Source organism: Oryctolagus cuniculus, chromosome X (assembly GCF_051225735.1).
Source record: "Oryctolagus cuniculus isolate XC-2025 breed Fujian yellow rabbit chromosome X, ASM5122573v1, whole genome shotgun sequence".
In the NCBI taxonomy this organism is placed as follows: domain Eukaryota; kingdom Metazoa; phylum Chordata; class Mammalia; order Lagomorpha; family Leporidae; genus Oryctolagus; species Oryctolagus cuniculus.
The window spans coordinates 51,843,243-51,857,835 of NC_142888.1; the positions used below are offsets into that span (position 1 = coordinate 51,843,243).

The 14,593-nt window shown below is 46.2% G+C and overlaps 1 protein-coding gene across 12 annotated transcripts in view; it reads left to right on the forward strand.

Annotated features, from left to right (window-relative positions):
- NHSL2 (NHS like 2) overlaps window positions 1–11,950 on the forward strand; it is a 304,501-nt gene extending 292,551 nt beyond the window's left edge. For all 12 annotated transcript variants that reach the window (XM_051827210.3, XM_051827212.3, XM_051827213.3 and 9 more), the window contains 3 exons: window positions 394–2,712; window positions 5,131–5,263; window positions 6,065–11,950. In XM_051827210.3, the coding sequence (XP_051683170.1) occupies window positions 394–2,712; window positions 5,131–5,263; window positions 6,065–6,386 (2,774 nt within the window). In that variant the 3' untranslated portion in view covers window positions 6,387–11,950. The remainder of the gene's footprint in view (window positions 1–393; window positions 2,713–5,130; window positions 5,264–6,064) is intronic.
- The last annotated feature ends 2,643 nt before the right edge of the window (window positions 11,951–14,593 follow it).

Consider the following 14,593-nt stretch of genomic DNA (forward strand, 5'->3'; position numbering starts at 1 on the left):
CCTGGAAGCCACACAGTGCTGTCCTTAGTCCAGAATCCTCTACTCTCATCTCAGGATTGAGGTCTGCAAGGGTTTCATAAGCCCAGGGTGAAACTATGGGAGAAACCCAAGGTAGTCCTGAGTGATACTTCAGCTCTCGAAGGAATAATCAAAACTAGAAAGCCTTTGGCAGCCATCTGGACAATTCAGGGGCACCGTGTGACTCATTGTGTGGTGATGGGCAAGGACCCAACTTCCTTAACATCCTCATCTATGGAAAAAAAAAAAGAACCATGGAATTCTGACCAAGCTGTTGGCAAGTGCTTCATTGCAAAAAGTTGGTACTCTTGTCTCAAAACAGCTGGGGACGGATCTCTCGCTGCACCACTAACGTCCTGTGTTTACTTCTTCCAGGTCACGGCAACAGCCCAGCAAGCAGTGGGGGCCGCTCCACCCTCTCAGACATCAGGCCCAGTCACTCACTTCCAGAAGGTGTTCATGGAAGAGTTGCAGTTGGGCAGGAAGCTTGGTTCCCAAATCTCACCTCACCAGTACTGAGAAGTCCTTCCAGTGAGTCAGAAGAGCCTCCCCAGGCACATAGTGGCCCCAGCCCTCCCAGCATGGAGAGCATGGGAATGGTATACAGTGTCCCCAGTTCTTGCAATGGACCGGCAGAGTCAACATTCTCCACCTCGTGGAAGGGAGAGGCCTTGACCTACATGACTCCAAGTGCTACCACCCAGAGCAATCAAGTCAATGAAAATGGAAAAAATCCTTCCTTGGGGAAGTTGTGGGTGTCTCTGAACACACTCCCACCTCTGGTTCCTAAGGAGGCTGCTACCCTCTTTGTCACTCGTGATAACCCGACAGGATGCAGTGGGCCAGCTGAGCCCCCTACTCAACAAAGGCAGGTACCAGAAAAACCTTCCAAGATGGGCCTTCTGACCCGTGGTACCTCAAGGCTGGAGACTGGCCCAGGGGTGGGCAGCAGGTTCCGGGAGCGGTCGCTGTCTGTGCCCACAGACTCAGGCACTGCAGATGTGGACTGTGCTGAGGAGCAGAAGGCCCGTGAGGCCTGTGCCCTGCCTTATGCCAGCACGAGTTCTGAGGGCAGCACCAGTGCTGACAACATTGCCTCACTTAGTGCTGAACAGGAGGCCCAGCACAGAAGGCAGAGGTCCAAGAGTATCTCACTCAAGAAGGCCAAAAAGAAGCCTTGTCCACCAACACGCAGTGTCTCGCTGCTCAAAGATGAGCCAGTGCTCTTGTCAGAAGGCGGATCAGCGCTACCCAAGGACCACAGGCCCAGGAGCCTTTGCCTCTCCTTGGAACAAGGACATCACTCATCCCACCCAGATGCTCAGGGCCACCCAGCTGTGCCAACCCTCAAAGATCCAGAAGGTACACCATTCTCCCACCACTGGTATCTTACTGACTGGAAGTCTGGTGACACCTACCAATCCTTGTCCAGCTCCAGCACTGCCACTGGCACCACTGTCATTGAGTGCACCCAAGTTCAGGGCAGCTCAGAATCTCTTGCCTCCCCTTCCACCTCCAGAGCCACTACACCTTCCCAGCTCTCCATTGAGGTGGAGGCAAGGGAGGTATCCTCCCCGGGAAGGCCCACTGGACTGATGTCACCATCCAGTGGATACTCCAGCCAGTCCGAGACACCAACACCCACGGTCTCCATGTCCTTGACCCTGGGCCACTTACCTGCTGCGAGCGGCAGTGTCCGGGTACGTCCAGTGGTACCTGAGAGGAAGTCATCACTGCCCCCGACGTCACCCATGGAGAAAATTTCCAAGTCACGGTTATCGTTTGACCTACCATTGACCTCTTCAGCCAACATAGACCTGTCTGGGATGAGTATCTCCATCCGAAGCAAAACAAAGGTGAGCCGGCATCACTCAGACACAAATTTTGGGGCCAAGCTGGCCCAGAAAACTAGTCCCAACCAGCCAATCATGCCCATGGTTACTCAGTCTGACCTGCGTTCTGTTCGCCTGAGGTCAGTCAGCAAGTCTGAGCCAGAAGATGACATTGAGAGCCCTGACTATGCCGAGGAACCTGGAGCAGAAGAAGTGTTCACTTTGCCAGAGAGAAAGATGAAACCTCCCGTGGCTGAAAAGCCTCCGCTGGCCCGAAGGCCTCCAAGCTTGGTCCACAAGCCACCATCTGTCCCTGAGGAGTACCCACTAACTTCACCTACCTTGGCTATGACCTCCAAGAGCTCAATCCCACACATGAGGCCACATGCCCAAGACAGCCACACGGTGGTGCGGAAGCCAAAGTCCTGCAGCTTCCCTGACGCCAGAAGCCCAGGGGAGCCGACAGCACCTTCATCTCTCATTTTCATGCCTTTCACCAGTCCCTCTGGTGCTTTCTTCTCAGGAACACAGCAGCCTCCCCAGGGAAGTATGGAGGATGAGAGCCCCAAGGTGAGAGCCTTGCCTGAAAGAATTAGCCTCCAGAGCCAGGAAGAAGCTGAGAAAAAGAAAGGCAAGATTCCACCTCCAGTACCAAAAAAGCCCAGCGTGCTGTACCTGCCTCTCGCCTCGCCGATAGCACAAATGGACGCCCACATGGCAGATCCGAGGCTGCCTCTCAGCCCCATCATCACCCTGGAGGAAGATGCCAAGTGTCCTCCCACCAGCGATGAGCTGCAATCACCTGGTAAAAGGACAGCTTCAACGCCGCAAGCTGACGGTGAAAAGGAGGCAAGCCCTCTGGGTTAGTAAACTGTCCGCTGGCTTTTTCATCCAGCTGAGGATGAGAGCACAATGCCGGGGACAAAAGCAGACGCCCCAGAATAATTATCCTGACCCTAGAGTGACCAAAGCAGTAGGGGCCACCTCTTGAGGGTTGGGTTACTTTAGAGAGGAAACGCAGGTCATCCCTATTGCCCTTGTGATGGGGAACTGACTAGGGACAAATCTCTAAGACTCAGTCTACCATTGAACCCCTAGTGCTTTAGAGGATTAACTAGAACTGGATTCTGGCACCTTAGAACTTGAGGATCCCATCTACCTAGCTAGGCATGCATCCCCTGCCCTATGCACTACTCCTCCACCTCATAGTACTGCAGTTTTCACTTGTCTCCCTGGATTTAGTTGCAAGCACAGGACTCAGTACTATCTCAGGCTGAGTTCAAGTGCCACGTCAGGCTTGGGGGACTTCTGAAACGATGGAATGTGCTACCAATAGTAGCCTTTCTTCGTGGTTTCCAAAATTTGGCAGCTCCCTCTGGAGCCATAAGACTAAGCTAGTTGGCTGGCGCCACGGCTCAATAGGCTAATCCTCCACCTAGCGTCGGCACACCGGGTTCTAGTCCCGGTCGGGGCGCTGGATTCTGTCCCGGTTGCCCCTCTTCCAGGCCAGCTCTCTGCTGTGGCCCGGGAGTGCAGTGGAGGATGGCCCAAGTGCTTGGGCCCTGCACCCCATGGGAGACCAGGAGAAGCACCTGGCTCCTGCCATCAGATCAACGTGGTACACTGGCCGCGGCGGCCATTGGAGGGTGAACCAACGGCAAAGGAAGACCTTTCTCCCTGTCTCTCTCACTGTCCACTCTGCCTGTCAAAAAAAAAAAAAAAAGACTAAGCTAGTTAATGTTTCTCATCTGTTTGTCCCTTGTCTCTTTCTCTTGAAATTGTAGTGGAATACACACCATGTAACATTTACCATTTTAGCTGTTTTTAAGTGTGCAGTTCATTAGTGTTAAATTAACTCGCTTTGGACACGGGCCTTTGACAAAGCAGTGAAGTTGTGGCTTATGACTCCCGCATCCCATATTGGAGTACCTGGCTCTGCTTCTTTTTCAAGCTTCCTGGTAATGCATACTTCTGGGAGGCAGCACATGATGACTCATGTACTTAGGTCACTGACACCTGTGTGGGACACCCAGATTGAGCTCCTGGATCCTCGCTTCAGCCTGGCCCAGCTCTGGCTGTTGTGCACATTTGGGCAGTGAAAGAGATGACAATCTCTTGATCTCTGTCTCTGTCCCTCTGACTTTCAAAAAGGAAAATAAACAAGTAAAGTTTTTTAAAAACAAACCTTTTCTCTTAAAAAAAAATACATTCATATTGTTAAACAGCCCATCTCCAGATTCCTTGCACCTTGAAGAACTCACCAAACAGGCCCCACTTCTCCTCCCCCAGCCCCTTGGTAACCACTGTTCTGTCTGTCTCTATGAATTTAACTACTTTACAAACCTCACATAAGATGGACTCATACAATATTTATGTTTTTCTGCCTGGTTTATTTCATTTAGCTTAATATTTTTCCAGGTTCATCCATGTTTCTTATCATTTTGTGAACCCTTAACACCAAGTGTCAAAGCCCCTTGACTTTCTTTAAGCTGATTTAGACTTTCCACATAAGTAAACTAAAACAAGCAAGCCAATCAAAGCCACAGGTGATTTTGGAATATGCTTCCTCAGACTCCACAGGCTCCCTCTGAGATTCAGACATGTCCCACTCTCACCTACTGGGTGAGCATTGTTGCTTTAGTACTCTCAGCTGCTTGATTTCTTAAATTCTTATTTATTTTTATCCTTATTTGTAAGGTAAGGAGAAAGACACAGTGCGGGGGAGGGAGAGAGTGAGAGAGAGATCTTCCATCCTCCAATCTGCTCCCCAAATGCCCACAACAGTCAGGGCTGGGCCAGGCTTAAAGCCAGGAGCCTGGAACTCAATTCGGGACTCCCAAGTGGGTGGCTGGGACCCAAGTCCTTGAGCCATCACCTGCTGCCTCCCAGGGCATGAATTAGCAGGAAGCTATAATTGGAAATAGAGCTGGTACTCAAATTCAGGCACTCCAGAGTGGCTGCAGTGTTTCAAACACTGCACCAAATGTCTGCCCTGCCCCTGATTTTTTTTTAATGATATATTTAAAATACAAAAATTTCTCGGCCACCTGTTGTCATCAGAGATATGAGAACAGGAACCCAGGCTGATCTTCACCACCCCCTCCACCCTAGCCTAATCACTCTGGATTTCATGTTTCTCCCCTGCAAAATGGAGACGTTACACATCTCCGCCCTGCTACCCTTCCAGAATTGCCTTGAACATTACATGAAATAACATGTGAGGATATGCTTTGTCCCATCCATTGCAGTCAAAATCGTTCCTTCTGGTTCTTTTGCCTAGGGCGTTCCATAGAACCAAGCATGGAAGAAAAAAGTTTAATCAGTGAGAAAACAGCCGAGTGGATTGCAGAGGACGATGATGATGTGTTTGTGGCTTCACGCACGACTGAAGATTTATTTACTGTGATACACAGGTCTGGAACAGTTTCTTTACTTCTCTCTGCAATTGCCTTCCCCTTTTCTGCTTCAAGAAAAACTGCTACCTCTAAGCAGCCCCTAAAATTGCAACTGGAGACTAAGTTCAGATACCCGCCTATGTGAGCACAGTCTGTGGCCTCACATCTCAAATTCACTGACATCTTTGGGTGAAGTGGAGGAGGGGAGGGGAGGGGAGGACCAGGTGCCAAGTGAGAGGCCCCTCGTCTCCTAGCAACCGCTTGGCCTATTGTGGCTCCATCTGCTCTCACAGCTCTGTCTACAGTCAGAGACATTTAACCCTTCACAGATTCCTTGTGCAAAAAAAAATCCCAACAAGAGGTGATGTGGGTCAGTGTATTGAAGCAGGAACTTAAGCCAAGGGGGACAAGTTGGGGACCCAGTTAATGGACAGGAGCACAAGGCAGGGACTCGTTGACAAGAAAACTGTAAAGAGTCCAGTTATTGGAGCTGGAGCACCAGTTCAGAACAGGATCATCCCCCAGGGTGTCCTGATTCAGTCGCTAGCCTGACTCCTTAAATTTGTCCTTGGCCCCAGAACCTGCGTGAGACAACCTTGCAGGCATAAGTCAAAGGGCTCCAGCTTTGGGTGGGCATTGAAAAGATTGCAGGAGCAGGGGGCCCAACAACAGATTCTCAGGACTTAGAGGTGAGAGACAAAGCTACTCACTAGGACTACTTGCAAGGCTGCTGCCTGCAGACTCTCAGTTCACATTCTGTGAAGCGTTGGTACATGTCCACTGCATGGATTCACTCCAAGCAAACTTTCTCTTATTTAGGTCCAAAAGAAAGCTGCTTGGTTGGAAGGAGCCAGGTGAGGCCTTTGCTGGCAGCAGACCGAGCCCCCACTCACCAATAAAGAACACAGCTGATTCTCCCATCAGTGAGCCTGCTGCCGCCGCGGGGCCAAACAACAGTGCCAACCTAGATGCTGGCAGAAATGATGATTTCAAGGCCTTGCTCCAAAAGAAGGGAAGTAAGGCAACTCCACGGTCCCGCCCCTCCGCAGCTGAACTGCTGAAGACCACTAACCCACTGGCTCGGAGAATTATTGCACAATTTTCAAAAGACTATGAAACCACTGATAACCCCAGCACCTAGGCCCTGAGTTCAACAAGCAGGGTATACTCACTAAACTTGAGTAGAGATGGGGAAGAGAAAGGGTTTTCAAAAGCAACCATGGACATAGCAAAAGAGCCTCCATTTCTTTTACATTAGCTCACACCCTGGACAGCAGGAGAAAGGCCACTTCATCTACAGCTGACATCAGCAGGCACCTGAATCCATCTGCAGACATTTTGCGTTTTCGTACTTACAATCTTGCCATGACTGACTACCACATTTCTTCTTTTCCCTCCCAGTGGTGTGCACTATCTAAGAAAAAAATTCTCTATGCGAGGGCACATGTGCCACCTTTTTGAATAATGAATGACCCACCTGCTCCAACTTTGACTCTGGTGTGAGAATATTGGAGGCTGCCTAAACCCGGGGAGCAGAAGGTGCCATTGCTGATTATTCACTTTCCTGGAGGAAGCCTTGATGGTCCAGTGTGGAGATTCAGACAGCATCTGATGCCTCCTCAACCACAGTTTACTCCCCAGTGAGGTGTGCAGCGCAGGTGCACACTTATTTCGGCATAGGGTGGATTGGTTGGCTTTTGTGGTGCAAGATGTGAATGTGAATCTGTCCTAAAACATCATGCCTTTTTCAGTTTGATTGTCTACACGGAGATCAGGGTGATGAATTTTAATAAACACATACATGGCACCCCCCCTTTAGATAAGAAAAGTCAGGACTGGGTTGCATTGGATGAACCAAGCTCAGCCAACAAAGAAGGCAACCATTTGTCCACTCAGATCTATCCACGGTAACCAGTACATCCGTCTTGAGACCCTTCAAGAATGTCTGTCAAGAATGATAGCCAGGATCTGTGCCCAGCTCATGCTGCATTTTAAGAACTCTCATTTCATTTGCATATAATATTAATTACAGGAAGTGATTAGCTAAAGAAACAGCATCATCAAAGACTCAAGGAGAAAAGAAAGTAAGTGCATGCTGCCCCATGCCATTCTGTTCCATTCACAGTTGGTGGCTGATTTGATTTTGTTTGAAGGAAGTCTGACTCTGTTCCAAAAACCAAGAACGTATAGACTAAAAGGAACTATCCAAAGTCTAAAAGACAGCCTTGCAAGTTGCTATGGCCCAAAACATGGAAAAAGGGCTACTTTTTCCCTTTTGGTTCTGCATTTTGACCAGGTTTCAGTCAAGCATGCTGGCAGAGAGTAAGAACTCGGGTAGATGGGATGCCAAAAGAGCTCCAGAACAATCACCCTCCCTCTCCCAGGCTTATAGGCACCAAATATTCTTGTCAACTCAATTTTCTAAGCAGAGCAAGAGCAGTGATTCCTTTGATTTTCATATATCTGATTTCTAGGAGGTTAGAGACAAGAAGACCAGTGACAGGAAGTTAATTGTCTACTGTTTCCCAAGAACTCAGAGAAAAGTCAAATGAAATTAGATCCTGCTTCATAATGAGTGATCCCCAACTCCTTCCTCCTTCGCCCTGCAGCTGATAGATTCATTGTTCAAGCACCTGGAGGATGCAGTAAGAGTTCCAGAGACAAGTAGATCTCAATTTTGATAGGTCACACTCTTCACCAATGAGAAGCAAGCTCAACTGCCCACACTCCAGCTGGACAGAGCAGCTGAAAAACCATGCTAGGAAGACTTGAGCCTCTCACACAGAAGCCCCAGGGCTGTCCTGGGTTGGTACAGTTCTGAATTCTGGACTCCTGGGTATATATAGGCCAGGCCCACCAGCTCCCTTGCAATCAGTACTTCCCTCTGATTTAGATAGAAGCCACTTAAAAGAATAAAGAGCTAGAATAAGCCCAACTGCTTTTGAAAGTATTAGAGCTATTTGGTTTGAAGGTATTACATTTCAGGGGTTTTCCTGAAATAAAACAAATAATTTCTGGCTTACTTTGTATATGAATGCCACACTTGTCTGCCCTGAACTCAGAATTCTAAAAGATGGAAACATTTTCCTAGAACGGAAATGAGGGAATGTTTGTGATTTTTGCCTGGCAAAAGTGAAAGCTGTCAGGGCCTGCTCCTTGAGAACCATTTTGAATAGCTGAACTCTACATCCGAGTATGGAATTCACATAATACAAGACTTGTCACTTCTGCTGAATTTTCTGGATGCTTTTTGTTGGCTACTTCTAATGGGTTTTGCCTCTCCCCTCACTTTGCTACCTCTGGAGGTTTTCCCAAAAGATTCTAAAGCTGAATACCCAGACACCTTTATGGTTTTCAATGACCTTGATTCCTGTTTTCATTGACAATAGTCTGTAAACCTAAAACTTTTAAAAACATTTTTTGCATCATCAGTATGGCCCCCAAATGCCTCATAGTGTTCCCATTAGCACAAGAGGATTTGTGGCAGAAATTGTATAGCAAGCGATAACATTCAAGACTGGAAATATTAATATTTTACAACAGGTGGACCCAGCCCCAAATAACCAAAATCTAAGAGTTCTATCCAATGTTGATTAACATAACATCAAGCATCTTCCCTATACCCAACATTCAACCGCTCATCTACCCTTGATTATCATAGCACCAACTCTCTCTCCCACCCAGGCACTTCCAACAATGTTTGCTGCCTTGTGCATCTACTCTGCCAAAACTGGAGAAGACAGGCTGAAGATCCCTCTCTAGAAGGTTTTCAGAGAAGCTACTACCATTATTGCTAGTATAAATAATACTGATTAAAATTTTTAAAGGTGAAATATAGAAGAGATATGAGTAAAATGAAGTTGACCTCAGGAGTCAGTTTCCACTTCAAGTCATTCCTGGCCCTGTTTTTTCCCTCTGATTACAACCAGTAGCAGCAGGTGGCTCTGCTAAGCTGACTTCAGTCAAGGCAGGAGTAGAGGGAGCTATCCCCAAGAAGCAAGGTTTATCAGTATCTAAGGATGCTTTGCACGTGATGGGTACTGGTTTCCCAACTGGTTCAAATGTGAAGGGTAGAGAGCAAGTGTCGCTGGTGTCTCCTCTCCTTTGCCTACACTACTATGCCTGCCTTGGCCTCCTGCCTGGGCCTCCTACCTAGTCCCAACTTGTCCCTCAGCCCCAACTACCATGAACTGCATCCCTAAGCCAACAGCTTGCCCCAGAAGGAGGCAAGACATAGGGCAGCAAATAGTTCATGTTAGCTTCAGCACCACGGATTGACCAGCTGTGTCGATGTTAACTAACTAGACAACACAGGTCCAATGGTGATCTCGCTGTACCTTTCAGTCTGAGCAGATCTTCCTAAGCATTTGCCCCTTCCTCACACCTGAAGCAGTCAGGAAAAACATGAGTTCATGGTTACTTCTCTGTTCCTCACTGGTCCAGTCTTCCATTATCGCCAAGTCTGTGACACAGTGGCAAGCTTTCCCTTGAATTTGATTTTCCAGGGCCAGGACTAGGGCAAGGTGAGCAAGGCACTTAGGTGCCAAAGTTAAGGAAGTGCCCACTCTCAGAGCTGTGCAAGTGCCTTACCCTCGTCCCGGCCCTATGGTTTGCACTCTGTAAAGTTATATCAGTTTATCTTTTTCCTATGAACAAGTATGGCTCTTCTGATTTGGGAGGGTAACTCCCTCTCTGTTGTTGCACCAAATGCTTTATTGCTATCTATTTTTCCATTGCTAGAAACCATTGTATGCCTACACATTAAAGAATCTTCAATATTATCAGAAAACATATTTGATTTCTAAGTCACCTGCTCCAAGTGGCAAGTTAGAACCCCTTTCAGGGCTGTCACTGCCATCCGTTGTCTCCTCTTTCCACTCCATTCCTCCTAAACTTCACTTCCCAGCACCAAGTCTCCTCAGTGCCTCCTACTCTGTTCTCCTCCTATCTTAAAAAATGTTCTCAGGAAAGGGATAAATTCACTGACTTTGAGATTATAAGGCTTAATGCTACCTCTTTTGAGGATCACTTGCATTTTAACAGGGAAAAAGCCTTAAGCCAAAGGAATGAAGTTCTATTTGCAGAATGTTAGGCATCACCTAGTTGTAGAAGTGTCTTTTTCACCATGGAAAGGCCAAAATTCCCTGACAGCTAACTCCAGAATATAGAAAATAACTTAAACTCCTAGAAGCATTTTTGTTAATAGCTGATGGTCAATTTCGCTATCCTGATACTCAGTGCTATTCAATATGGTTACTACGAAGGGATTCTCAGAAATGGCAACGAAAAGCCACTGAGAAGGCCTAGATCATCATATTGTACATTAACATTTTTTACACCAATGGGACAATACTACTTACCATTTGAGTAAAATAACACAAGGATTTAAAGAGTTTGTGAAAATATGTCCTGTTTGTGAAAGGTGAAACTGTCCAATCCATGTCAGTTGTTTGGTGTTGGTGGTGATTATTAAATTTATCAGAGGTACAACTTTACTAAACATAAGCCTCTGCTCCCCCCTTCCTTTACCTCTGTTATGTGCTATCACTTCAGCTTGGTGTGAGAGTGAGAGCCCTATCTATACCAGTGCATCCAGTTCTTCCAAAGCCTTTGCATGTACTTCAGCTATGAATGATGAAGATATTGGGGATTTGAAGGGATGAGCGAGAAAGAGGTGCAAAGAAGTGCCTTTGTTAAAGGGCAGCAAAAAGTATAATGATTTAAGCAATGATATGAAATAAGAGAAGTTTTAGAATACTTTGAAATAGATTTATAGAGGTCTGCAGTAGTAAATGATTATAGGCCCATATTTGGGGTGTTTTAATAAGTTTAGCAAAAAAAAGAAATTTGCATGAGAATGGGTTATATCAGATAGATATATACTTTTGTTCAGTAATGCCCAAAATCTAGACCAGTGATTTACAAAGTGTGGTCCCAGGACCAGCAACAGCAGCATCCTTGGAGAGACAGAGTGTGTGTGTGTGTGTGTGTGTGTGTGTGCCGGTGATGTCACTCCTAGATCACCTCAGTCACGATTGTCCAACTGATTTGCACATTTCCAGTCATTTCAGCTGTCATTACAATGATCATCAGTCTCTGGCCAAGACATGCATACTGTCACCTTGGTTAGCCGCATGTTTGTTTGGTGTTAAAAAATTATCAAATTGAATCAACTATGTACCCAATCTACAAAACCTTTAATTTGACTCAACTAGCATATCTGGTCACTTTTGGGTTAAGAAAAATAATTTTTAACTCACAAATGAAAAAGGAGAAGACATTAGGTTTACCTGGCATTGCCAATTTTGAAATACCTGTCTTCACCATGGTGACTGTTCTCTAGGAGGTATATACAGAAGTATATTTGATTTTAAGATTTTGCCTAAATAGTGGAATTTGATAACAATGACCTGCAAAACAAAACCTGAACCAAAACAACCAGTTAACCCCTCTCAGCCTCTTTGCAATGTCAAGCTTTATAGAAATGTATTCCTTATCTGGTCTTAAGCTTTTTTAATGTACAACTTTATAAAATGTTATGCATGCAAGCACAGCATTGTGTTCATTGTATGGTCACCTCAAACTCATTCCTTCCTCCGTATGTATGATGGTAAAGAAATATCAATATGTATGTTCTGAAGTCTCCTGATCAATTGTAAATTACAAACATTTTGATTAATTTTTAAATGAGATATATTTACTCTGGCTAGTAGTTAAAATTTTATTCTTTTTATTATATTTCATTGCTACTATTTTCTACTGACTCCAAAGTTTACTTTGGGGAATATTTCTTATTTCTAGAATGTTCTATTTATCTTATTTCTATATTTATCTGTAGTCACAGGATGTTAGTGCTGAAAGAGACCAGCCTCCCTCATTTCACGGATGAGGAAATTGGGGCCCAGAGGGTCAGATAACTTAAATAAGGTCACACAGTGCGCCAGTTGAAGGCCCAGCCTGAGTTCTGGGTCTCCTGCCTTTGGACCCAGTGTTTGTTCACTGAAAGCACTACATTTATAGAAGCCCACAGCTGGTTTCTGCTCTTATGACACATTCCCAGGTATTTCAGTGAACTAGCATATCTGATTTAAGGAAAAAATTGCTCAAGAATTCTTTAATTCATGAATCCAAAGACAAATCTGAGTTTCAGCTTAGAAGCATTCATTTCCCTCCATATTGAATGTTTACATATATACCCTACCTGTGCAATGGGTGTTTTCCCTAAAAGTTGCATACAAATGAATTTTAGGCCAAATTCCATTTTTAGAAGAGAAGTTTCCTATGTAAGAAATCGTCTGGTGACTTCTTTTGAAAAAAACAGGATTCCTCTTGTCCTTGTCCCTTAATGTCTCCTCTTATTTTTTTTCAGTGTGGACTTTTTTATTTGGTAGCTATTTAAAGTAGGGCCAACCAAATTAGCTTTCCTAGAATCTACTTTAACATTCCCTTCTTAATTCTTATGGAAATTTTTCAGACTGTTAAATGCTCATGAGATACTCAATTGTGTTCTAGAACTTTCCCCAGCTTGATATTTTGTCAGTCCCTGGGCTCAAACTCCACCTCCATCTTAGCAAACAACAACAGAATTCCCTAGTAAGTACTAAGTTCTGTATGCAGTCTGTTTTCCAGAACATGTTTTGCCTACTGCTCCTTAGTGTGGATCTCTCTTTGGCTATCCCAGGTCTCCTTGCTTAGTTCATGCCCACCTCACTGTTCTGTGGAGCTGCAGGCAATGCACCTTTAGGGCTATGCTGCATATACTGAGTCATATTTCTGATCATGTCCATTGTTCCCTTGTTTGTCCTGGACTGCCTCTGATTTCCCCTTTCAAAGATGCTCAGAGACGGCTCACTAGGCTAATCCTCCGCCTAGCGGCGCCGGCACACCGGGTTCTAGTCCCGGTCGGGGCGCCGGATTCTGTCCCGGTTGCCCCTCTTCCAGGCCAGCCCTCTGCTGTGGCCAGGGAGTGCAGTGGAGGATGGCCCAGGTGCTTGGGCCCTGCACCCCATGGGAGACCAGGAAAAGCACCTGGATCCTGGCTCCTGCCATCGGATCAGCGCGGTGCGCCGGCCGCAGCGCGCCGGCCGCGGCGGCCATTGGAGGGTGAACCAACGGCAAAGGAAGACCTTTCTCTCTGTCTCTCTCTCACTGTCCACTCTGCCTGTCAAAAAAAAGAAAAAAAAAAAAAAAAAAAAAAGATGCTCAGAGACTTCTCACCAGAGATTTAGTAGGATTTTCCCCTGTCATCTAGACCAGAGATTGACAGTCCCTTTCCACAAAGGGCCAGACGTGAACTATTTTAGGCATCTGTAGCACACTTTTCTTTGTTGTTGCTGTTTGCTTGTTCATTTGTTTTATCATCCTTTGAAGATGTATAACCCCATTCTTAGCTCACAGGCCATGCAAAGCCTCAGACTGGATTTGACCACTTCTCATAGTTGTCTGCTCCCTGATCCAGATTGTCTTCTGGCGCAGACATTTCTGGGACCTGCCTCATGTCATAACTGGGTTTGTGGCTCCTGCCCTCCCAGTGAATGCACTGTCAGGCCAGGCTGACTGCACAGTGGCAGGTGGAGAGCAGCTGCATATGCCAACTATTCCTCTTCAATAGGATGTGTTTTGTGTTTCTCCCCACCCCACCCCACCCCCCGCCCTGGCTACCTCAATGTAGAAACCCTCGTTCTTTTCTCTGGACATGTTCTTGTTACTCAGTGTATCTCTGCTTCCCTGAATTTGGGGTAAGCTGATAGGAAAGAAAAGATTTCTGAGTTTCTTTACTTCTTTTGTCCCGTCATTGCTCCCCCAAAACTGTGGTTGGGGACCTCCAACATGTGCCACCCTGTGCTGTCCAAATACTGTCATTGTAAGTTTAGGGTAGTTAGTGGCAAGCCTGGTGGCCCAGGCCACAGGATTCCACTCCAGCCTATGATTTCCTAGGGAAATCACCAGCTTTCTTGTTTCTAAAAGCTGGTTTTAGAATGTCTGTGTCCATTTGTCCAGTTTATGTCCATTTTCTAATGCAGTTTGAACCTATTCTAAACAGAGCACTCAGCCCTAGCAAGAAAATCAATAAGGTGCAAAAGATATTCTGTACCTACAGATTTTCCCTGCTTCCTGGGCCCCCAGCCCTTGCAATGGGCTCCTTGGGATGCCCCATACAACACCACAACCAGCAGGCATTTCAGCACACATCTCTTCAGGTTTTCCAAACCTCTAAAAAGATTCTCTAAAGCTTCTTCACATGTCTCTCCACCCTGCTCCTATCTCCACCCCTCTTGCTTGGAATTCTAAAGCTCACATTCATATTTTCACACTCACTAGTGCAAACGATGGGGGATACATGTGGAT